General features: G+C 36.1%; 1 protein-coding gene across 3 annotated transcripts in view; it reads left to right on the top strand.

Moving 5' to 3' along the window:
• Positions 1-27,413, top strand: part of LOC120770916 (calbindin-32) — a 250,288-nt gene that overhangs the window by 208,833 nt on the left and 14,042 nt on the right. For 2 of the 3 annotated variants that reach the window (XM_040098610.1, XM_040098611.1), the window contains exon 9: positions 6,443-6,454. The exons of the other annotated variant lie outside the window; for it this stretch is intronic. In XM_040098610.1, the coding sequence (XP_039954544.1) occupies positions 6,443-6,454 (12 nt within the window). The remainder of the gene's footprint in view (positions 1-6,442; positions 6,455-27,413) is intronic. 3 annotated transcript variants of the gene reach the window in all.

Consider the following 27,413-nt stretch of genomic DNA (forward strand, 5'->3'; position numbering starts at 1 on the left):
TAGGAAATGTTTATTATCATTCAAAAGAACATTCTTTGGCATTTATTTTTGAAGATTATTTCTTTTGAATCTTGGCCGCTGCTACGTATCCAGCATTTCGACTGGTAACTGGCGAATGACACACGTAATGTTTTGTACCAAGGCCTGAATCGAAGCGGGAATGTTCGCATGGAATTTAGACTTTACATATTCCCACAGGCAAAAGTCTAATGGTGTGGTATCAAGTCTAATTATGAATAAATCCATTGATTGATGCGATGTGTGGGAAATGGCACCGTCTTGTTAAAACGAAATGTCGTTGAGGTCACGATCTTCAATTTCAAGTATCAAATGGTCGGTTATGATGCCGCGATAACGGTCGCCATTAACGGTTACGTTCTGCATTATTAAAAAAAAAAACAAACCGTTGCTTTTTCTGTATAAAAAAGTAGCGCTCTTGAATCTCTTCAAATTGCTCTTCATCCCAAATGCGATAATTTTATTTGATTACATACCCATTGAGCGAGAAATAGACCTCATCGCTGAGCAGAATTTGACTCGAAAACGTCAGATCTCCTTCGACGTAGTCTATTCGGTCGAATATTATCCAATACAAAATGCTAGGTCTCAAGATGGTAGATGTATTGCGAATAGTACGCTTAGTAGGCCAATTATGTCGACCATAACACACAGATTGGACTGAAAGGCAATTAAGGACTGCCTTCAGAAAAAAAATTAGAAAATGTGAATAATGTTAACGGGGTAAACCTAGAGGAGCACACCTAGTGTGACAGCCGAAAACAAAGTAAATTTTTTAAATAACGAACAATAGTGTATCGATGATGTAAAAATTTTTGTTTTGAATTATACGAATTTTCGGATGGCGCTAAAAAGGACCTCTACAGCTGCATTGATTCCGCCTTTATCCATGGATGAAACCTAAAAATAAAAAAAAATCTCGTTAAGCTAGTAGACATTCTCCAAGCAATGACCTAGGAATGAAGAAAAAAATCAAAAATTTAAAAAATGTCGACGTTCAAGAAAAGTTGAATTTTACCTCAAATTTTCATAATTTTTGGCCTGCCAAAATTCGACTTTTGATCAGATTAAAAAACAGATAGGTCAAGTATTCAGATACACAGAACCGGTAGAAAAAATGTTACGATGTTCAGATCATTTGTCTTCAACTTATCACTGCAGCCATTTCGAAAAATACTTTTTCAAGAAAAACGCATTTAAAGAGGAACTGATTAGGTAGCTTGAACCGAGCGGCTACCCTTTAAATGGCTGTAACTCAAAACCTATTTAATATATCGACTTGAAATTTCAGTATGTTGTCTGAAAGGCATACATTAACGATATATAAAAAATTAGGATAAATTATTTTTCCAAAATTTTACACTACTTAAGTGTACCCCTTAAAAGCAGCAACCGTTTTCTAAATAAGTGAAAGGAAATTCTCGTAAGTATTAATACTCATAATAATAAGGTATGACTGCAAGAAAAGAAATTTACGTGGGTTGCCTCTTATGTTTCGGCATTTGACTACTCTAGTGTTACAATCTGGCAAATCACAATTTTTTCGTAATTTTTGAGATTATAAATACTCAAAATTTTTGAACATATGAGCGCTATTTGTGTTATTTAGAGTAATTTAAAATATTCTTCTCGACAAAAAAAATGAAATTAAAACTCAAATATTTTCGCGCGTTTAGTTTTTACAACTTTCGACGTGGATTAATTCATCAAGAGTGCATAGAGAACTCAATTCAATATTTGACGAGGAAAATCCATCAAAGACCAGTGTTTATTGTGTAGAGAATTCAATCGATATCGTAAATCACTTCAAGACGAATATCGAAAGTGTCGTATAAAATCAGTTGTTTTTCCGGAAACTTTTGTTGCTGTGACGCAAAGTGATTTTGCAAGATCGTCATGTGATCTACAGTGAGATTGTGACATCTATGGGTATTATTGGTAATAACATACATTCAATATTGCATGAACATTTTACAGTAAAAAATTTTATCACAATTTGTCTATCGCTCATAAAAAGGCTCTTGCTGATTGGTCGAGAGAAATGTTAACAAAATACGATAGCGGTTTGTGAAATAGTGACAGATGATAAATCGTAGATTCACGCACATGTGCCCGTAAGTAAACAGCAGTTGACTATATGAGTGTTTCAAGTTGTACCGAATCCGACAAAAGTTGTTCGCGCACAAGGCTGCCTGTTTTTTTTTTTTGGAAAAACTGAACACGTCGTAACCATGCCACTAGAACAATACAAAGCAGTAAATTCTACGTGATACACAATCATTTGTTTGCCAGTTGTCTTTCATGAAATTAAGAAAATCAACTATCGATCATTCTTCACTAGGACAATGCGAGTTCTCACACATCTGTTAAAACAACTGCTCTTTTGAGCCGTTAAAACATTACTTTGATGAGTGGCTACCATAAAGTCTTAACTTACAAGTAGCGCGGAATGACTTCTTGTTATTCCCGTATGAAAAAAAAATTAATTAAGAGGTCAACGTTTTTCGACACCTGAAGAGGCGATTGACATGTTTAAAAGGCATATTTTTTCTAGTTACCTCAATCAGCATGGCAAAAGTGATTCGACAATCGCTTCAAAGGCATACAATAGTCTATAGAACTTAATGGAGAATATTTTGAAAAACAATAAATTGATTTTTGATGATTAAAATTTGTATTTTTGCAAATAAAATTCAACCTACGTAAAATCAATTTTTCTAAAATCGGTAAGAGATACTAAAGTTACGCATTTCACCAATAAAATTTTAATTTCTTAACTATTAAATTGAAAGTTTATTTCTTAGCAATGTTGGATTTAATGAACTCCAGTATTGTATGCGTGCTTTCGCCTGACTGAATCAAAATTAAAAATTATAATTTTCCATTCAACTGATTTGCGGAATAAATAACACGAAGATTATATTCATACAATTCATCCTTAATATATGCTAGTGTAGTATTTTCTTGCCACACGTACTTCAATTTCATCATTTGTTTTACTATTTCCTTATTTTTTACGTACGTGCGTATATTCATGAGTGTTATTTTTTATGATTTTTTCCGCTGCTTTGTTTCTACTCTAAAATAGCGGTATACGCTCATGTATGACATGTGTCAATCAATTCTTTTCGCTGACATCTCCAGAGAAGCGATGTGCTGAATACCAAATGTAATAAAAATATTATTTCTTGATTTAGATTTTTATGACGAATGTGAGGAAAACCATGCAAAAAAATGTAATAACATACTTATACGGAATACAACATATGTATAATATGTATTTCTCCTTTTTTTCTGCAGCAAGCGCTTAGAAATGCGTGAGCGTGTCCCATTTTTATTGCCGGATGTGCTTGGGTACTTGAGCGTAATAATAATGAGATGGTTAAAATATTATAGAGAATATACTATTAAGTATCTATTAGAAGGCTATGTAGAGAATTGACATATAAATCACATTGTAGTTTATAGTTACTGGCTTTAACAAAGATTTTTTTTTTCAAATGAAAAAAATACTTTATGCTTAGGAGCCAAGAACTAGAGTACATATTTTAAGTAAGTTTTCCACACAAAAATTTAAACAATATGAACTCAGCACACTAATAAGCATAGATTTTCAAAAATATTTGTTTTTAAACCAAAATAAGTTTTAATTGAATTTTTAGTTGAAAACATTTTCTTTAAATGTGTTAATCGTTTCTTAAACAAATTTTTCGAAATTTCTTCAAAATTTTTTCATAAATGTCACTAATGAATTCTCTCATTACTCACCTCTCACTGTCAAATTTTTAGAATGCTCACTATTTATTTTTTATTTTCTGTCATATTTTTAAATTTTATTTCAATGCAATTGCAATGCTATATATTTAGCACTTAGAACTGCGTGTTAGAAGCTCAAAGCAACAAATGCACAAACGATAGTTACAGTAGAAAAAATATGTATATATAATATATTTTATTAAAGGAAAACTTAAAGCGAACATTTGAAAGTGACTGTAACATGAAAAATTAAATGGTACAGAAGTGTAACATTTTACTCAACAAATGGAATAATATATGAAACAGCGTAGCCGGCTTTTAGGCGCTAACTGCGGTTTTATTTGTGGAGGACAGGGTTAGGTTAGTTGGCTGATCGAAGATCGGACGTGGAATGCCACTTGTAGTCCTTTGTGACGTCATAGAAAGAAGAACTCCCATAAATTAGAAAACCTTTAGTAGCCAATACAATTTTCCGCCAGCTCGGTGGGATATCTGAAAGTATGCGCTCCCAAGTGTTTAAGTCTTGACCTCCCAAACGCGGGACAGTCAACAAGGAAGTTAAAAGCCCCACAACTAGGGTGAGGCTAGCCTTACTGAAGACAAAGAGATCACTAGATCTCTTGTGTTCGATTTTGGCGACAGTGCATGTACCGATGGTGGCTCAGCGCCAACTAAGCTACTGCGCCAAGCTTGGACCCATCCGTGAAGAAGCTTCCTGCCCCTCTCCTCCAACCGCCTCTTTTCACCTACAACACCCTCGATGGTATATGTAAAGAGTTCGATTTGGCGACTCCATGATCCAAGTGATCCGGTATGAAGGGGGCATTTCTGAGTCGAAATGAGTAAGGATTTCCGAGTGTTCAAATGGCAGTCATACACCTTCCGACGATGTCCACAAGCAATATGTGTAAGATGGCGTTAAGTGCCGTGGTTGGAGTGGATCTTAGTGCACAACACATGCTGATAAGCGTCGCCAGTTGAACGCTCTCGAGTTTCTTTGGAAGTGTGGTCATTTCTAGAGCCTTACGCATAAAGGCTTCATAGAACATAATGGGATTGACTGTGGTATCGTAGAGCCAATGGCTTCTTTACAGAAGTACAATCGATGCCCCTCCTGGATGAGACCTTGATATTTTACTGTGTCCGCCGGTTGCAGACGGACGTCTCCCATTCACGGTAGCGGTGCCGCCGGGATCTTTTATCTTCTAGTGAATAAAAACATCTGTGTTTCGTTTGGGTTGATGACGAGACCGTATACGACTGCCCAATTTGTTATGACACTGAGATACCCCTTAGTCAATTCGTAAACGGTGCTCAGGAACTTTTCTGTGACCATAAGCGGTAAATCGTCTGCATAGGAAATCACCCTGCATCCGCGATCTTCAAGTTTTTTAAGCAGGTCGTTAACGACCTGAAGTCATAAAAGAGGAGAGAGAACTTCACCTTGTTGGGTTCTCTAACACACATTTCGTTGAGCACCTGCGTTTCCCCATTCCGTTTCAATCATTCTGTCGCACAGTAGACTGAGAATGAGCTGTTTGAGGTTTTATTCAACCCCAAAACAGTTACAACGGCAGGACATTATTGAAAGCTCCCTCTATACCAAAGAAGGTTCCAACAGTGAATTCCTTAAGCCAAGTGGCTTCCTCGAGTCATGACACGATAGTATGCAGGGCAGTATCTATTGACCTGAATTTACAATAAGCAAGTTTCGCTACTGATAAATGTTCCCTCGGAATGCACCACTTATGTACCAGTCCATCAGTCTCTCCAGAGAACTGGGTTACTTATTTAAAATTTGCATAATTTCCGTTCCATCAGTCAACACATTTCGCATTAAGTTTTCCTTGAATAGCTATATAAACAAACCATAGAAAAGAATTAAATAAAAAAATTAAAAATTTGCAATAATTTACACTTAAATTATACAAAACTTAGTACTAACAAGCATAGCTAACTATAACTATACCATGCTCTTCTTCTTTTCTCTTTCTCTCTGTCTCTGTCCTCCCACTCTCACCAACTTCCCGAATGAACTGTGTTTGCCTGACGCCACTAATACATATGTTGCAATGCCAAATTTCTAAAAAAAAAAATAATAAAAAAAAATACACACACACTTGTCTATATAAAAAAATGCAATTAACTAAATATATTAATTATTAATAACTGTTTGTAAAAAATATACACAACCAACCAACATTTTCCAAATGAAAACTACCACAAATTGCACAACACAATTCTTTCACACATACCTTTCCCCGTAAACCATTAAATATTAATTAAAATACCACAATTCTAATGTATGTGTATAAAAATTATTAAAAAAAAATTTAATTTTAAAATAATTAAAAAAAATATTAAATGAAATAATTAAACTTATTTAAACGCATACACTTGTACAAATATCTTTCACATCAATTAACAAAATACTACAACAATTTTACAATAAAAATCGATTACAACAACTGCAACTGTTGCGACATTAAATGCGCGCTGGCTTGTGTATGATTACAAAAACAATGTATGTATCAACTACTAAATACTCGCATATACTGCTGTGTAAAAAAAAAACAACAACTACAACAACTCAACTCTACATATTGCACAACAATTTGTATGCCAACAACAACAACTATTGCACTGTACATACTACAACCACAAACAGGAAGGTATTGAAGTAAGTACCGTTACCATACGCCTTCGTCGTCTCCGTCGTCATTGTCAGCAACATTGTTCATTGTGTTGTTGTTGTTGCTGTTGTTGTTGGTTTCAAGTTCTTTGTTAACTAATTTTCATATTTTAGCATACTACTTTGCTGTAATTTTGTTTCGCTTCAGCGAGTTTTACAGTTAAACTTGTTTATTTACTATTTTTTTTAACGTTCAGCAACTAATTTTTTTATACATATTTCCAATTGTTGCTTAATTATTTTTGTTATTTGCCGCTGTACATATTAAAAAAAGTTATAAATCATTATTTTGGTTTGTTTTAGTAAATACTTAAAAGTTTGAATTATTTTATTTGCAAAAAATATTTTTTAACAATTTCATAATTAATTGGCAGTGTATGAAATATGTATAACAGCTTCAAGCACTCATGACAAAGCAAGCAAATATCGAACACATACACACATATTAAATATTCTAAGTAAATCACATAATACAGCACACCGCATAGTTGAGTACTCTATATACATATGTATAATATAAATTAAATCCCTCTAAATTTTGCATGCCTAAAATCATTATCCGTTACAAATAAAGTATGCATGTATTGAAAGGAAGTAGAAACATAGACATTACTCATTAATTTAGATTAATAACCTAAACGATTATTTGAATGTGTTAAGGTGTGATGATTAATTAAGTTATAGTAAATCTCATAACTAAAAATGTACTAATTAGTTAAAAACATAAAAAATTGAAAAATAAAATATTTGCTAAATAATCGCACATAATTATTAATAATCAAAACTAATAGTTAAATTTTTCGATTACTTTTGTTATAACTTGTTATTTCACACTACTATGACTTTGTTTATTTAGCAATTTGTTCAAATATCGATTTACTAATTTTATTATAGTTGTATTATAATTGTTTTGCAGTTCTCAATTTGTTACTATGTAGAAACATATAATAGCATACTTTCGAAATTAAAAAAATAATCAAACTAATCTAGAAGTAAATACAAGGTGACCGCATTATGTGATTATTTTTTAATAAGTTTGACTATTGTTTCTTATAGAGAACATGATTACTTTTTGATTATTTTTAGACGTAATCGATTAAAGTATGATAATTATGCCGAACAACGTCAGCTACTTATACATAGATTGACTAGAAAATATTATACATTACTTGAAATGAGAGCGAAAACGCGGATTTACTTTATTTGGAACCTAAATAATATCAATAATAATGGCATAAATCAATAAGCTTCAACTTGAAATTTTATCGATTTTGGAGACTAACTACAGTTAAATTTATCCTCAATTAAGAATTCAATCTGTCGAAAAAATTGGTTTGGTCATACTCAAAAAAAAATCCTTACTATTATTAATTGTAGAGGTCGTTAATGTTATACCATATAGTTAAACTTAATGTTAATCTTCTTATTCTTCTTTATTGGCGTAAACACCGCTTATGCGGTTTAAGCCGAGTTTACCAAAAAGCGCCAGTTGTTCTTCTTTTTCGTTGTTTGGCATCAATTGGAGAGTTCAAATGTAGCTAGGTGCTTCTCCACCTGGTCTTTCCAACGGAGTGAAGGTCTTCCTCTTCCTCTGCTTTGCCAGGAGAGTACTATGCCAAATACTCTTAGAGACGGAGCGTTTTCATCCATTCGGACGACATGACCTAGCCAGCGTAGCCACTGTCTCTTAATTCGCTGAACTATGTCAATGTTATTGTATATCTCGTACAGCTCATCGTTCCATCGACTGCGGTATTCACCGTTGCCAAAGCGCAAAGGACCATAAATCTTTCGCAGAACCTATTTCTCGAAAACTTGTAACGCCGACTCATCAGATGTAGCCATCACCCATATTTCTGCAGCATAAGGGCAGAACGGGGATGATGAGTTACTTGTAGAATTTGATCTTTGTTCCTCATGAGAGGACTTTACTTCTTAACTGCCTACTCAGTCCGAAGTAGAACCTGCTCACAAAAGTTATTCTGCGTTATATTACGAGGCTGACATTATTATTGGTATTAATGCTGGTTCCAAGATCGACGACTTCGAAGCTATGACTGTCAACAGTGACGTGGGAGCCTAGTCGCGAGTGCGACGACTGTTTGTTTGATGACAGGAGATATTTAGTTTTGCCCTTGTTCATTGCCGCCCCTTTTACTTCGCTTCCTTATCCAGTCTGGAGAAATTAATGGCACGGTTATTGTGGCCAATGATACTATCGATGTCATCGTCGTACGCCACCAGTTGTACAGTCTTATAGAAGACTGCATATTATCTGTTCAGATCTACAGCTCGAATTATTTTATCCTGGAGTAGTTTGAAAAAGTCGCACGATAAGGAGTCGCCTTGCCTGAAGCCTTGCTTGGTATCGAACGGCTAGCAGAGGTCCTTCCGATCCATACGTAGCTTTTGGCATTGCCCAACGTCAGTTTGCACATCCGTATTAGTTTTGCGAAGATACCAAATTCAGACATAGCACTATAAAGGCAGCACCTTTTCGTGCTGTCAAAAGCAGCTTTTTACCTCTTTTCACGAGTCTTCTCCAAGATTTGGCGCTTGGTAAATATCTGGTCGGTTGTTAATTTCCCAGGCCTAAAGCCACGCTGGTAAAGTCCAATCAGTTTTTTGACTCTGGGCTTTAATCATTCACACAATACGCTCTACGGTAGTTGGTGCAGATTGCGGGGTCTCCTTTTTATTTAACAGAGCACACTTAAATTCCAATCGTCGGGCATGCTTTCGTCCGACCATATTCTACAATGAAGCTGATATATGCTCCTTATCAGTTCTTCTCTGCTGTATTTCAATAATTCGGCCGCCAATCTCTCGACCCCAGCCGCAGGGTTTTACCTTGAAAACGAACGTACTTAATTGAAGAATTTCGAATAGTACGCGTGACCCCGGCCTCTACAAGGTATATACGTACCTCTATTGTATTTCACAGAAACAACAAATATACAGAATTCTCAAAAATGAGACAACCAAAAGGACTCATACAACACCAATCTGAACTCCATCAGTTCGTTTGAGTTTACATTAGGTAAGTCAAGAATCAACTGAAACTTTACAACTTATACTCAAGATATGTGACAACTTTCTTCCAGAAATGAACGCCTATACCGAGTATTAAGATGTTTATCCTTTCTGTTACTGTTATTGAGATATAATAATATTTGCGGACAAAAAGTAATTATCAACTAAGATTTTTAAAACAAACTTTACGGGACTTTGGATGATCGGTATCGTGGAAAAACATAAACTCATCTAGTTACAAGTAAACTCCTGAAATCTCTACTTCACTGGATTCACTTTCTCAATATAAGATTTCAGTATACAATTACTGTGATCGAAAAGTAAGCTGAAATTGTTATTTAAAACTCCCGCATATCATGAAGGCGGGTATTTGCTTTTATAGGATTGGTAGGGCTGTCTATAACATTTGACAAACAATTGTTTGTCAAAAATTTTAACTAGCTCTTGAAGTTGAGGCCACTGACTCCGAATTTCGGTAGTAAATTTTAAAAATTTCGATTCGTTTTTGAATCGTATATCTTTCCATGATGAAATGGCAAACCTTACTGAACAGAAATGTAAAAAGATTGGGAAAAAATATTGCGTCGTTTCCTGTCCCTATCGGTCTACTTTTGTAGGGTCTTATTAAAAACCCTTATACCTTCAACTTCTACTGATGAGGACCAAGTCCAGAAAATCAAAAATGTGCTGCCTTAAAATCATCGATTTACAATAAGCGATATAGTTGATAGTGTTGGAATATTATTTGGCTCAGCTTAAACCATTTTAAAAAATGATTTGTGTTTCAAATACGTCTAATCTCAATTTCTTTGCGACCTTTTTCCCAAAAACTCATCTCATACCATTCCACAACTATCATATTCGTCTGAATTCTCTCTCTCTGCAAATTCAGTAAACTTAAAATACCAATGTGGGGCGCTTTTTTCAAACGATTGATGAGATAAAAATTGAAGCAGCTATACCGGCTGATTCGAGGACTGGAAAGAGCGTTCAAAATTTTTTTATCGTACGGTGATTACTTGGAAGAGGATGAAATTGCTTTGAAAGAATTAATAAATAATTAATATTTTATGAACAAATTCAGCTTACTTCTAGATCACAGTAGTATGATTATTCTCGGCACCTTCCCAGCGTTTTTAAATTCCAACTAACTTTGCTTCTGAGCTTTTTATTTGCAATAACTTTCAACATGTCTGCTCCACTTTGTCCAACAAATTGCTTCATTATGTGCGACAAGCAATGAAAGTTGTTGTCGATAAAAAAGCCAAGTTGTAAAATTATATGAATGTACTCGAGTTGGTAATAGTATGCTGCAAGAATAACAAAAACAAAGCGGAATCATAGCCATATATTTTGCCAGCACAGGCTAATACATACATACATACATACGCCGTATAAACAAACATTGACTTCTCAGCTATAAAAATATCATTAGCACATATTCTGCGAATTTATCTTTGGTGCCAAACAAAGAACATCATAAAATTACGACTGTGCGCATCTGACAAAAAGCGAAAACGGGAAATTTAATAGAGCTGCGGAAAGGTTTTAAAGCAGCAGGTGTGAGTGCTGGCGGCAGATTGTCAACTTTCTGTAGCAGCGTTTCAGGCGCAAAACCCGAGTGTGTGTAGGTAAATTCTACAATACGACTACTGCAATGAAATAGGTACCGTAATGTACTTCATTAAAATGAAAACAAAAGGAAGGCAAAGCCAAGTCAGTGAAAATGTGAAAACAAATTGTATACAAAATTACTTTTGTTTGGGAAAATAAATAAATGCTTTTCTGTTAGAACAAACAGTGAAAGCATAACAAAAGCTGCATAAAAGCGAAAGTAAAGAAAGAAAAGGGTCTGCTCGTTCTAAAATTTACAAAAGTTTTTAAGTTTCAGCGGGTTTCTGTTGGCACGAGGTTTTTTAGGGCAGCACTTTGAGCGCGTAGAATAAATAATTTTTTTTGCTTTGTGTTTATGGATGGAATCAAGCCAATATGTTAAGTTTTTTTCTCGCTTTGCTTCCTCAAATTCATTATATTTCAATTTAGGATCTTGTTTATAGTATTCCAGAGCGTTAGTAATGCAAATTTTTCTTCAAGTGAATTAAATAGGCATCCTAAAACTACTTTTGTTGTGAAAATTATAATTTAATCTTTCACCACAACGCCATCTAAATGCCGATTAGAGCGTCGTTAACGTTATATGTGATCTAAAACATATGGGTGAATTTTACTCATTTTAGGGTCTACTGTAGGCTAAGTGACAAAAACAAAAAAGGAACAATTAACAAAAAGACCACATTCGCGGATCTCTGTGCGCCTACAAGGTATATATTCTGGTATAGAGAAGAACGTAAGAGACCTAATGAACTACTTTCCCCAGCAAAAGATTATCTTGCCACAATCATAAGAGCTCTTATTAACCATTGTTCAATATCCTCCATTCAGTTAGGCTAAAACTCTTTTCAGACGAAAGTTGTCAAAGTTTTATGGAAGAAGGTAAAGTGACAACAACCGGGCACTTTTTGCTCCATTGTCCTGCTTTTGCAGGTTTATCTCGTTCTTTCTGGTATATTATTGCATATAATCTTAATGAAATCTTTATTCACGGTGTCAGTCATTAGCTTAACAAAACGAATATATTTTGTGCAACTTTTCATCAAACAATTGCCAGTTTATTTGAGAAAAAACGCAACACTTATTATAACGGGTGATTCAAGTAGAGGGTCAGACGTGAGTCGTGTCAAGCTGCTATGCTACTTTTGTGTAGTATTGTTTGGTATTCCATCATGGAAAGACTTACGTCTGAACAATGTATACAAATCGTTCAACTTCATTCCGAATATTCACGTTCTGTAAAAAATGTGTTTCTCGCGCTTCGCTCAACTTATCGTGAACATAATCGGCCTAGTGAGCGTACTATTCGCAACACCATTACCCATCTTGAGACCCAGCATTCATTAGTGGATAATATTCGACCGAATAGCACGCAGTGAAGAAAATATAGCAGCCGTAGCTTCTGCGAGACCGTGTACACGAAGACTGTGGGGAGTCGATTCAGCGCCGTTCGCAGCAACTCGGACTGAAGTATGAAACGACTTGGCGCATTTTACGTCGAGATCTTATATTGAAAGCGTACAAAATACAGCTTGTGCAAGAACTGAAGCCGCTCTACCTTTCCAAGCGACATCGATTCGCTCTATGGACTCTTTAAAAGTTCCAAGAAGAACCGATGCTTTCGAGCCAAATTTTGTTCAGCGATGGGACCCATTTCTGGCGCCATGGGTATGTAAAAAAAACAAAACTGCGCATTTGGGAATAAATGTAATTTGAAGAGATTCAAGAGCTGTCATTTCATTCAGAAAAAATTCGATGGAATCATCGGTCCTTTTTTCTTCAAAAATGATGCAGGTGAGACCGTAAGCGTCAATGAAGACCATTCTCACGACAGTTGGGTCTACGTAACCGGAATGGGCTCGGATTTTTATCCGGTCAAGGACTGTCATGTCGGCAAAATTCTGCCGCTACAACAACAGCAATAACCGTTATCGCGCCAGGATAACTGAATATTTAATGCCTGAAATTGGAGAGCCGGCGACACTTGGTTTCAACAAGGCGGTGTCACTTCTTGAAGAAAGAACACTTTGGTGAGCAGATAATGTCACGTTTTGGGCCGGTCGATTGGCTACCAAGATCATGTGATATCACGCCGTTAGACGTTAACCTTTAGGACTATGTAAGGTTCAAAGTCTATTCGGCCAACCCCGCTTCGATTCAGGCCTTGGAGCGAAACATCACTAAATGATGCCAAACAATGTTCTTTCGAATGATAATAGAATTAAATTTGAAGTTTCGGTGTTTTTTCTTTAAAAATAACCTCGAAATGGTTCACTCTTTATATCTATCAGGGCATAAAATTGTAAAGCACTGTGGCGAAGATAAAAATATTATTTAAAAATTTTCGTCTCCAAAATGCTCACATATTATATTTTTATTAGAAATGTAAATCCTTCAAATATTTGTATATTAAATGTTTATAGCTTTGTGAGGGCGCTCAAATGACCGTGAAATTTACCACCACAAAAGTCATAAAGGCATGCATTAAATTAAAATCAGATTATAGGGGCAAATGTGTGTTAGTGTGAGTATATGTAATTTGTATACACAGCAAATCAGCTTACTAATTTTTCTATAAAATTATGGCGGGAGAGAGTAATTTCTTTTTTATCGACACACAGGCAAGCACCTTTTTATGCTCGTATGTGAATGACCCTCCTACAAGCATCAGGGTATAATTACAGTCAATCATTTATAATTGCCTTATAATGGGGTGCATAAAATGTTATATATTTCTATGTATGTACGAGAGTGTGTACGCTTTTGTAGCATGTACCAATAACAATTAGAAATTTTTATGTTGAACAAACGAGTAAGGAAGCAAAAATGTATAAAAAATCTTTTTCGGACGTACAGGGTGGGGCAGCTTCTGTTTAGATATAATTTTTGATTTTGTCTTTTTTATTTTAATTAATATATATTTTTTTACCAAACTTATACGCACTATGATTACGGCATTAAATATTGGGTAAACTTGGTAAGTCCTTCTAGTCAAACTTTAATTTGTTTTTTTTTTTTTTTATGAACCAAATATGTACCATTTTGGTCTAGCACTTTTGCCATTTTTCCACTAGAGTCATTATTCCATCAGTGTAAAAATTTTCTGGTTTCTCGCAAAAAAAATACTAGAGTCATTATTCATTCAGTGTAAAAATTTTCTGGTTTCTCTCAGAAAAAATGCTGCAAATAATTTTCACAGGCTACTCTTGAAGCCAACTTTACTATATTAAGGAAGTTCTGTATTTACCCAAAACAACGGTAGTCCGATGGTGCAAGGTCAGAGCTATATTGTGGATGCATCAAAACTTTCTAACTAAGCTCCTCCAGTTTTTGCCGAGTCATCAAAGATGTGTATAGTCTAGCGTTGTCCTGATGGAAGGCGAAGTCTTTTCTGTTGATCAGTTCTGGACGTTTTTTTAGATTGCTTGCTTCAATATCATCAGTTGTTGACAGTAGAATGTAGAATCAATCGTTCGACCAGGCGGGAGTAGCTCATAGTAGTTGAACCCTTTCCAATTCCACTAAACACTCAGCGTAACCTTTCGAGGCGTCAATCCTGGCTTTGCGGCCATTCGTTGAGCTTCACCACCCTTGGACCATGATCCCCTTCGCACATTATTGTGGTATTTGATCCACTTTTCGCCTCCTGTTACCATTCGCTTCAGAAATGGTTTGGTTTAATTTCGTTTCAGCAAAGAATCGCATGTTAATTCGGTCCATTAAATTTTTCACAGACAATTCATGTGGTACCCAAACATCGATCTTGTTTTTGTAGCTAGCCTTTTTTAAATGATTCAAAACCATTCGATGATGAATGTTAAGTTTCTCAGCGATGTCATGGCTGCTTATGTGACGGTCCTAGACAACCTTTTCCATAATTTCACTGACTTTTTGAACGACAGGTCGACCAGAGCGAGGTGCATCTTTCACATCAAAATTTCCTGAACGGATGTGAGCGAACCATTGTTGTGCTACACGAACTGATACAGCATCGTCTTCACAAACTTCACAAAATTCATTGGTTTCTTGGGTAGCAGTCTTCCCCTTTTTTATACAAAAATTTCAAAATATAGCGAATTTCTTCGTTATTTTCACTCATTTTGCAGTCATTTGTTTCCACTTCCTCGAATTCAATTTTGTTTTGGTAAAATGAAGCTTAAAATCTCACCTTTCCAACACTACATGGTATGAGACAATGTGATTGGTATCACTGGAGATACATATACGACTGCAACGACATCTATTGACAAAATACGAAAAGACTTTTTCGACTACTCAATATTATTTTTTTACAATTAAGCATAACTTGGTGCACCCTGTATATATGTATGTATTATAAAAGTAAAAAAAATTAATTCCCTCGTTAATATTCATATTTGGTGCACTTCGATTGCTCCATAAAATGCAAAATTTATTACGTCAATTTAATAACACCAATAAAAGCAAATTGCACACATAATTCTATTAGTTATAGGAAAAATTAAATATAACTGCTTCACGCAAGCCACACCAAAGTCTTCATGCGATGAATGATGATAATAATAATTATTTTTAATCACTTGAAAAATAATAATAGCAATTTCAATCAGTGCCGCAGCCACAATTCAATAAAAAAAGTGAAAGTACTTCATACTGCCATGGCGTATGAGTAACCAACCATTAACATTATTGCTTTGACCGCAATTACGCATGCTGGGCGCGAATAAAATCAACTGACAGCCATTAAGTGAACTTTAGCGCATAATTTCAATTATGAAATGTTTACTGAAATTGAATTTTTTCTTTGCGGCTCTTTTTATATGCGCTTCTGGCACATACACTTTACAGCGGCCTGCGTATAAAGCAAGTCATCAATTAAAATGCGTTTTTTTTTGTTTTGTTCTTGTTTTGGCAAGTCGCTTCTACAGAAGCAGCAATTGAACTGTGTGGCACATAATTGATTATATTTGCTTACTGTTGGCAATGCGTGGCAATAAATTCCACAAATTCCGGTGGAGAGTATGGCGAACGCCTCATTAGATGGGCGGGGAGTGTTAGGTCTGCAAGCAAAAGGAGTGCGAAAAAGTCAAAAATGGCTGCAATTGATGGCAATAACATTGCTGAAGCGATGATATAATTGTTGTCTGGCATGTTAGCTGGCTGATTTGTCATCGTTTGGCGCACATACAGAAGCCACCATGATTTTGTGCAACTGACAAGTGATTTACGCGCATAATTGCTAGCTGGTGTGTGTGCAAATTCGTTAAATAAATGCACATAATGCTGGCGAAGTTTGATTTGTGGAAATGCAAATTTGTATTTTGCTGATAATCTTTGGCGCTTTTTCCCCGCACAGGAGCAAACATTGTTTGATTTGATTTATGGAACTCCAAGGCGCTAGAGATTTAAAGTCGTTTTTTTTTGAAAGCTATAAAAGTGAGCAGGTGTAGACAAGTATAAATTATGTGCTTGATTTAATCAAACAATTTTCAAAGCTTTTTTAAATAATTTGTTATGAATTTTAATTTCATAAAATATATTTTGCTTTATTTTTGAGTAATTATATGCAGAAAATTATCATATTGGGTAGTCGAAAAAGTCTTTTCGTATTTTGTCAATAGATGTCGTTGCAGTCGTATATCTCCAGTGTTACCAATCACATTGTGTCATACCATATAGTTTTGGAAAGGTGAGATTTTAAGCTCCATCAAAAAAAAAAATTTGAAGAAAAGTTACAGCTGTTTAAAAATGATTGAAAATAATGAAGTAAATCGCTATATTTTTAAAGTTGTGTATAAAAAAGGGAAGAATGTCACGCAAACCACCAATATAATAGGTGAAGTTTATGGAGACGATGCTGTATCAGTTCATGTAGCACAACAATGGTTCGCTCGCTTCTGTTGTGGAAATTTCGATGTGAAAGATGCACCTCGCTCTGGTCGACCTGTCGTTGAAAAAGTCAGTGAAATTATGGAAAAGATTGCCTAGTACCGTCACGTAAGCAGCCGTGACATCGCTAAGGAACTTAGCATTCATCATCAAATCGTTTTTAACCGTTTAAAAATGGCTGACTACAAAAAGAAGCTCCATGTTTGGGTACCACATGAATTGTCTGTTGAAGATTTAATGGACCGAATTAACCACTGCAGATTTTTTCTGACACGATATGAAATCGAACCATTTCTGTAGCAAATGGTAGACAAAAAGTGGATCAAATATGACAATAATATGCGAAAAAGAGCATGGTCCAAGTGTGGTGAAGCTCAAACAATGGTCGCAAAGCCGGGATTGACGCCTCGAAAAGGCTGTTAGCTGCTGACCGCCAATCGCGTCTAACATACGCTCATCCATCCTTAATCACCACCAAGAGGAAGATGATTTTTCATCAAAAATAATCATGAGTGATGAGGCTCTTTTCCACCTTATCTTCCATCTTATCGAGTACGTAATTAACACACACTGCACGAGCCACAAACGATATGCTGAAGGATGCATTTCCCGGGCGCGTAATCTCCCGTTTTGGCGATTTGCACTGGCCAGCAAGATCGCCTGATTTTCCGCTCTAGACTTCTTTTTGTGAGGCTTTTTGAAGTCGCGGGTTTATGCCAACAAGCCTCAGACTTTTGCAGCTCTTAAAGACAATATCCATCAAGAATGTGAAGACCTATCGCCGGAAGTTCTGGCCAAAGCGATGGAAAATGCCATAAAAAGGGCTCAAATGACAGTTAACTGTGGCGGCGGCCATTTACATGATATCATATTCTCGACTTGATGTAAAAAATTTGAAAGACCAAATAAAAATATTTCACAACAGAATCAAAGTTTTTCAATTTAAAAAAAAATTACAGCCAAAAAACATCGGAAGGTTATTTTTGCGCCACTGGATATGTATGTACTGCAGCTTGTTACTCACAGCTAACCAAATGACGCTGTCTAATTACCTAAAACTTTTGCAACAACAAAAATACCAATGCTAAAAGCATACTCACGCTGTCTCTATTAAAAATCTTGATTCCATTAAGAAAGCAAGGAAAAACGCAAATTAAACTAAATTGCCTATCACTTAGTTTTGCCACCAAAAATCTTTACGTCATCATTTGGAGACTACTTTCTACCCACCCACCCTCATAGATGTTTGCATAATCAAATTAGCCAGTTCAATTGAGCTGGCAAGCGGAACATAAGGTGATAAGTGGAGAGTACGTACCCTACTGTGCTATATGACTAAATTTTAACAGCTTAGTGACCCAAGTGATCCCAATTAATTATGCAAATAGCCTAGAAATCAAAACAGTTGAGAAAGCGGCCTCGGAATATCAAACGACACACAAAAGTTGCACATTGATTTTTTTTGCTTTTCTAGTCTCATTCTTGCTTTGTTGTTCCATTTATTTGTTAGGAATTCATTTGGTTTTTGCTTTGCTGCCTCAGACTTAGAGACATTAATGCGTTAATTTCGTTTGCTCTTTGCACCAACTCTGGGGGCGGTCTGCTTGGATACTGACAGGTGCGAAGATGATCAGACAGGACGTAATCAGTGTGAGACTAATTAGTTGGGTAAATAAAGTTTTTAATTTGTGAGACCTTGCAGCTGCACGAAAATTGTCGCCATATAATAATTTAGTGTATATGCTGCTGTGATCAAATTGAAAGGTGTATTTTGTCCATTTCATTTCCTTCAAAGTAATCTCCTCCCGCTGCAATACACTTATGCCAACGAATTTTCCAGTCATCAGAGCACTTGGAAAAATCCTCCGACGTGATGACCATCAGAGCCTTCTTCGGATCAGCTTTTATATCCTCAATTGAGTAAAACGGTGTCCTCGAAGTGGTCATGTGAATTTGCTGATTAGCGAGAAGTTACACGAAGATAAATCAGGCGAATGCGGTGATTGCGGCAAGATATTAGCTGAAAATGTGGCAAAATGATCACGAATAACCAAAGCAGTATGAGATGGTGCATTATCGCACTTCTTTGTTCAATAAATCCAGGCATAGCAAAAATTGAAGAATTCACTTTTAGAGCCTCACAAAACGACGCGTATCTCAAATACTAATAAATTTAAGTGAAATTTAGCATAGATATCACTAATAGTACTACCAACTTACAGAAAAAAAACTGCCGATTAGAAAAACACGCGAAGTATAAATTAAAAATTCACCTTTCAATTTGATTTTGATAAAAGAAGGGTGAGAATGAGATCGGCTTTTTAAAAAATCAAATTCATCGTTTATAAATTTGTTTCTAAGCGCTGAAAATGGAATTTGACCTTTTGTTGTTTTGATAGAAAGTAGTTTGAGGCTTTTGGTAAAATTCTTGAGCTCAGAAAACTGTTAAGCAAAAAATAGTAAGACCTTGTTCATATTTTTTTAATTTATTCTTCAAAATCTATCCCTTGGTGCTAATACACTTGCGCGAACGTTTATTCCAATCCCCGTAACAGTTGTTAAAGCAAATTTCCGAAATAGCTTTCAATGCGCTCAGCGATTTAGCGTTTAATGTCTTCAGTTGACTCGAAACGGTTTCCCCGGAGCGATCGTTTAATTTTGCTGAATAGCTAGAAAACACACGAAGCTAAATCAGGCGAACACAGTGGTTGTGACACGATATTGGTTGAAATTTTGCCGAAAAACTCACAAAGAATCAATGAAGAAGGCGACGGTGCATTATCGTTGTCGTACCATAATTGCGGCCACTTGTTACGAATAGTTTCGTGCAAACGACGCACAACACTCAAAAAGTATTTTTTGTTGACAGATTGGCTGGTCGGAAAGAATTCAGAGTGCACCACATCTCGATATGCGAAGAAAATTGTCAGCATAACCTTGATTTTTTTCGGCTTCGGCTCACCTTTGCCTCGTTATGCGGCCGATTGATCATCTGTTTCCAGGTTCCAAGCATAGATCCAAGACTCATCGAGTATTAATACGTTTCATGATATCCTGGAAGTCGCAAAGCATTGCTTCACAGACGTTAACGCTGCGCTTTTTCGAAAAATTGAGTGATTTTGGTAACAATCCTGCTTTTACTTTTCTTAGGCCCAAGTAATATATCAAAATGATTTTCACTGATCCTTCGAATATTCCAAAGGTGCCAGTAAGATCTCTGTCTGTTAATCGTAGATTTTTAAGCACCAATTCTTTTAATTTATTGGCGTGTCGATCATCAGTTGATGTTGATGGCCGTCCTGGAAGTGGTTCGTCGACAACGCGTTCTCGACCCTCTTTGAATGATCTATATCAAAGGCACTTGCTCGCGGCAAACATTTATCACTGAAGGCCTTTTCTAATATTCTAAACGTGGCGGTCTTAATATTTTTTTGCTTACAGTGGTTCTCGGACCCCAGATATGGGTTATTATGTCTGATAATATCACAAAATAAGCGGTTTGCCAGTTAGCTAAAACTATAAAGTAACTTCCGAAACAGGTTTTTTTAGGTCTTAGTCTAATTTTATATGTGTCTTCAAAGGTTATTTAGCGTTAACAGTCTAAAACCAACATAAATCCTAAGAAAACTAATTTTTAAGCTTTACCCACAATTGTCATATCCTTTGGCACAAACTTAGGAGATGTGTGGAGATCCATAAAATAAAGTTTACTCGAAAGAAACAACGGAAGCGTTTTTGAATTTTTTTCAGGCCTCACTTTAACATAACAACTTATTAAAAACTAAATTATCCATGGAGAAACTGCCTGGAAGTTGTCATGCATAGGGCTAATTTCAAAAGAGCCTTTAACATAAGAGAATACCTGCTCCAATGACTCAATCAACACTAAATTTCTAGAATCAGATTGGAAAAAGAAAATTACCAATTCGGGCAATATGTTTTCCCATAAGACAATTTGCTATTCTTATTCTTATCGTTACAAGGGCGGCACCACTACAATTTATCATATTTACAATACCATTTATACTAGTTATATACATATATGTACATTCGATGTATACTCTCATTATCTGATTACTTTTCTTCTATATTCTCTTTGTTTTCAAATTCTCTATTCTCACACTGCGAACTTCTTGCCTTACTTTAATTAAAAGCAATTACTATTACACCCCTACGGTTCCCAGCTGTGGCACTTCCGGCGTTCCGGACACAAGTGTGTGACACACGATTATTTAGCGATTATCTACATTCATTTGTATGTGGGCGGGCTACAACTGTGAAAATTTACAGATTCGTTGACAAATAGCGGAAGTGTGCTATGGGGCTGCTCCGCATCTGTGGCAGCAGAAAACGATTGTATGTTGTCGCACAGCAGGACATACATACATACACCCAAGTAGATAGTAATCGACATAAGGCCACTAAAGTTTATACAGTGCCAATGACGCGACACACACTGGATCTGAAAGAAATGAAAGCAAAACACATGAGAAAAGCAGTAGCAGCAGCAACGGTGCAAATAAAATGTAGGACACAAAATCGCTATCAAATTTCCAATTACACGAGCACAGCGTCGGTACAACAATATGGTGCAAGATACTGTTTTCGCTTTTAATCTGCGCCAAGAGACACAGACATTAATTCATTGCGGTTTTAAAATGTGATTGGGACGCGTGAAAAGGCAGACAGGCGGACAATAATGGCGGGCATTAATTTTGGGGATATATGTATATTTGCGGCATTGGTGGGTGTTTATCGATAGTTGTTGTTTGTTTTTGCCTTTTACTTCTTTTTGTCTTTTAAGCTGCGCTTCGTTTCATGGCAAACGATTTTTAACATTTAATCTACTAAAGGCATTCATGTGGAAGCGACCATGAGGTTGTTAAGGCCTAGGTGACGACGTGTATGCGGCAAAGGAAAATTACCATTGCTTTTAAAATTTAATATTTACAATAGATTCGATTTCTAATAAAAATGTGTAACAATATTAATTTTGTTGTGTACATTAAAGTTACTACTTTAGTATATTATATAGTAATACTAGGGGATCCAGCCACGCTTTGCTTTGGTATAAATTTTATACTATTATTCATAACTATTCAATATAGTGAAACAATTTATTTACAAATAAAGGCGTTTTTGTCGGTATAAGAATTCAAGGAATTCTACTTGAGGTTTAATTTTGAATATGATCATACAAATAAATTTCATTGGAAAAAATAACGAATTTAAGGCTGCTTTCTCAATGTCTGGTTACCAACCTTTCTGTCCAGTTGTCCGCTTAATAGATTGTACTAATTAAACATTAACAATGTGAATGGTTAATTGAGATGTCCGCTTAATAGAGCGTCCATTTAATAAAGCCTTCACTGAATTTTTGATTTATAAATTGTTTTCACAATCCTATCTTCTTAGTTGGTTCGAACTAGACACAGTGTGTAAATTTTACTAAAATCAGTTCAGTAGTTTAGGAGTCCTTTGCGGACATACAACATTTTTTTTTTTCAAAATTATTTTATTTATTGTATCTGCTTTTTCTTAAAGCCTAACAATAAGTAATAAAATCTTAAATCTATTTAAAAACTAGACAGACTCAAGCCAGTGATTGAGCTGTTTTGGTGATAAGTCGCTCTTTAATACGCATGCAGAAAATAATATTTTACGTAACGCAACACGCAAATTCACCACTCGACATCCTCCCTGTCTGATCAATGATAAAATACTACAGAATAAGCTTATGTTTTTGTCCAAGCAAAACACACCAAACGAAGTCTTTCAACAAACCTTTGCTGAACTGGAATCTAATTACACAAATAATGGCTGGAAGTTATTGTTTACGGATGGCTCCAAGTCCACCGATTCCACTTCGTTAGCAGTTGTCACTGCCACAGGAGAAATTATTTGCAATTGGCTTCTTCCCTCAGCGGCCTCTGTATTTACCGCTGAAGGATCTGCTATCCTTCATGCAGTTAATTACGCAAAAAAGACTAAAGGAAAGTTCCTCATCTGTACAGACAGCAAATCGTGTATGTCTGCAATAACGTCTCCTTCCAATCGCAATCCCATAATAGAAGTTATCAGAGACGCGGTCAACTTGCCCCTCAGAATTTCTTCCGTAAAATTTAGTGTTTCTGACGTTTGCTGGTAGTCAGGCAACCACGCAGACTTTTAGTGATTTTCAACATAACCTTTGTATTGGAGGTGGGCGTGGTTCCATTATCTGATTTCTAACATTTTTGAACTGTATAAAAGGCATCAAAAAAACGCAAGCGAATGGAGAGTTTGGTTGACATTTAAACATCACTACGCGGTCATAAACCCAGCCAGAAATCGTATAATCTACTCGTCAGCAGTTCCAACTAGCGCAATGAAGACATATAATACGAGCCTTTGTGCCAAATTTCATTTTAATATCTTTATTTATGGCTTAGTTATGACACTTTATAGGTTTTCGGTTTCCGCCATTTTCTCAATTTTTACTCAAGTTACAGCTTGCACGGACTGACGGACAGACGGACGGACGGACAGACAGACATCCGGATATCCACTCTACTCGTCACCCTGATCACTTTGGTATATATAACCCTATATTTGACTCTTTTAGTTTTAGGTAATTAGAATTTTTCACCTAGCTATAATTACAAGACTGCTGAAGGCCTCTATAGCTAGTGCTGCGTTTATGTATTTATATAATAAACTCTTTTTGTTATATGAATTATTATAAATAAATAAATAAATAAATACGCAAGCATATCTTCAAAAAAAAATTTTAAGTCGTGTTTTGATCGCCCCCAACGTATTGCAAAGCATTAGCCAAAGGGTTTGGCTGAACTCGGAGTTTAGATATATATTTAATTCTGCTGTCTTCTACTTCTTTTTTTACCAAAGGAATACCAAGGTCTCTATGGATATTTTCGTTACGCATGTACCATGGTGAACACGTGATTGATCGAAGCATTTTTGATTGGAACCTTTGTATTATATCAATATTGCACAGGTCGTACCCCACAGTTGATAGCCTTACATCCAAATCGGCTTTATGACCGCATTATATAAAAGCACTTTGTTGTCTAGGCTAAGTTTGGAGTTCTTATTTAAAAGCCGATTTAATTAGCAGCTGTAATCTGCATACATGTCATTTTACTAGAGATGTGTTTTCTCCACGTGAGCCTTCTATCTTGGTGAAAACCAAGATATGTAACTTCGTTCGCTTGGGGTACTAAAATATTGTTTATTTTTACTGCCGGGCACATCTTTGGTCTTAGCGAAATTGTAATATGCTTACACTTCTGTTCATTCACATTTATACGCCAGTTCGCTAGCCATTCTTCGACAGAACTTAAATGCTCCGCTAATATTCTTGATGCTAAAATGTGGCATTTGTTACGGCTCACTATAGCTGTGTCATCCGCAAAAGTTGAAGTTAATACATTATTAGCTGTTGGAAGATCTGCTGTATATATGATGTATAGTGGCCTAAAACACTGCCCTGTGGTACACCAGCCCTTCTCTAAAATTATCTAAATCTAAAATTATTAATTAAAATTAATTATTAACATACAACATGACACGTACTTCTTTTATATTCGCATTCATTGTTAAAACTCTAACATACTTCAGTCAGCTGTTTACGTAAGTTGCCTTTTATATTTCCGAATCAGAGAACAAAAACAAATTTTAATAATCTAAAAGTCAAGACTTAATGTTGTATTACTTATCACATCGATGTTTTAAGTGCTCAAAAATGCAGTTGTTTTAACCAATGTGTGAGAGCTCACGTTGTCGTGGTGAAGAGTGATCCGTCTTCAGCGCCATGGTTAATTCTTGAAAGGCAACTGGCAAACAAATGATTGTGTACCATACAGAATTTATTGTTCTGCATTGTTCTAGTAGTATGGTTGCGGTATGTTCAGTTTTTCCAAAAAAAAAGGCAACCATTTGCTTGAAAGTGCTTCGAGTTCGAACAACTTTTGTTGGATTCGGGTAATCTTGAAACACCTATACAGTCGACTGCTGTTTACCTTCGGGCACATACGCGTAAATCTAGCATTCATCATGCCATGGACATCTTTTGAAGCACCACTATCGTATTTTGTTAACATTTCTCTCGACCAATCGACACACGTTTTTTTGAGGAATTGACAAATTGTGTGGAATCCAACGAACCAATCGAAAATGAAATGATGAAAAAATTTTTCACAAAATTCGTTTAGGAGTGACCTGGACTGGATTGGGACACTAGTCTTTAATTGAGCTTTATCGCAAAAATGGAATTGAGTTCATCGATGCATTATTGCTGACATTACACTCTATTGTGCTAAAATGTGCGCGATTTAATTCCATTTATTGGTCGAGAAGAATATTTTAAGTTACTGTAAACAACACAAATAGCGCTCTTATGTCAAAAAATCTAAATGTATACCATCAAAAATGTAAACTTTGCGATAAGGTTGCCAATTGCCAGTTTGCAACACTAGGGTTGCCAAATCGCGAATCATAAAAGGCTATCTACGTATTTAAATACGAACTTATTAATGGACAGCATAGCAGCTGTTAACCTTAAAGGACAATCAAAAGTGTAAGTCAAACACTAAAGTAGGCCCTAAAACCGAATTTATGGCGAAATGTTTAACAACATTGCTACAATACCATAATTCTCTTTTTTTGTGGGTGGGAGTATAGCTTACGTATATACTACATATGTTAAGCTATGCTCAAATCGTTGATCATTCATGATGAGAATATGATCAGCATAGATTAGGGTAGGTTAAGTTAGGTATATAGGCCTTTGTGATACCCAGAAATGTAATTTCTATTAAGAAGATTGTCGCAATCGGTAAAACACCTAAAACCAGCCTGCCGAATACACCGGTTTCGTAGAAATCATGACAACCGAAATACTTAAACGTTAATCTGGCGAAAGATAGACAGTTATGGAGAAAGTGTTTAGATGTTTTCACCTCATCTTCCCTATTTCAACTTTGTCCGTCAAAATCTTTAACCTCACTGCGATAGGGCCAATGGGACAGTGTACAGTTGGGACTACTATCATTGCAGTGATGAGAGCCTTGCTAGGAGACCCAAAGACTCAACTCGTGAATGTACGCAGACAGAGAAATCACTGTTCCTTCCCATCCATTCCATAATGGTCTGGCACTACGTGAATAGCTATGAAGTCACTGTTAGCGAACTCAAGGCTCGTATAGCAGCTCTGCTATCGGAGTGGAAGTATATCTCCCGCCGCAAATTTAAAAATTACGTATTGGGGACACCCTGTATAATACATTTTGATAATATAAATGATTTTAAGTCAGCTTAGAAGTCGAATATCAGGTATATCAGTGCTAAGAGAGAGTATTTTAACTTTTGATATTACTTTAGTTTACCTGTGAAATGTCATTATATGACGAGATGGCAGAAAGACCTCTCAACAAGTTTAGTTGATATAGATTTTTTTTTTTTTTTTTTTTAGTAGGGGGAAGCATCGAAAGCCAAAGTGCGGAACTTTAATCCGCTAAACCTAACCTACTCCCAACTCAGGACTCTCCCACGGAACCACCGGCTAGCGGACGCCTAGTCTGCTGAAAAGATCTCAGTTTGGTCATTATGAACGCTGACGCTTCGCTGACAGCTTTCCATTTATCAGTCGACTGACACATGAGTGTCGTCAAGTTATCGACCGTAAAACTACCACCGAGTGTGGTTTTTAGCTTTTCCCTTGTATTCGAAAATCGAGGGCAATAAAATAATACATGTTCAGAGTCTTCTATATGCTCTGTACACGTCGGACAGTTCGGACTAATGTCATTGTGGAATCTGAAAAGGTAGCTTCTAAAGCATCCATGTCCACTAAGTATTTGGGTCAGATAGAAATCTAAGTCCCCATGTCGTCTGTCTATCCATGAGTAGGTGTCCGGTATAAGTCGATGGGTCCAGCGCCCTTTGGATGAGGATTTCCACCGCTCCTGCCACGTTTTAGTGCTCTTGTTTCTCTCCTCTGTCCTTACCGATACTGTTTTAGGCGTTGATAATTGATATAAACGCTCGAGTTCATCTCCCTGTATGTCAATGGGCGGCATGCTGGCTAATACTTCAGCAGCGTCGGTCGATATAGTCCGGAAAGCACTAATTACCCGAATTGCAGAAAGCCTATGCACTGCAATTATTTGTTTTGCATACGCTTTTATATCCATTGCCTGCATCCATACTGGTGCCGCATACAGTATTACGGAACTCATTGCTTTCGCTATTAAGAATCGCTGGCTGGAACGCACACAGCCTCTATTGGTCATCATACTCGATAGGGCATTATAGATTTTGTTTGCCTGCGCGGAAGAATACTTCACGTGTTCTTTAAATTTTAACTTGGAATCCAATATTATTCCCAGATACTTCAGTTGCGGCAGCGATGTAGTCTCGCACTCCCCTATGGTGA

The sequence above is a fragment of the Bactrocera tryoni genome, chromosome 3, assembly GCF_016617805.1.
Source record: "Bactrocera tryoni isolate S06 chromosome 3, CSIRO_BtryS06_freeze2, whole genome shotgun sequence".
Taxonomy (NCBI): Eukaryota; Metazoa; Arthropoda; class Insecta; order Diptera; family Tephritidae; genus Bactrocera; species Bactrocera tryoni.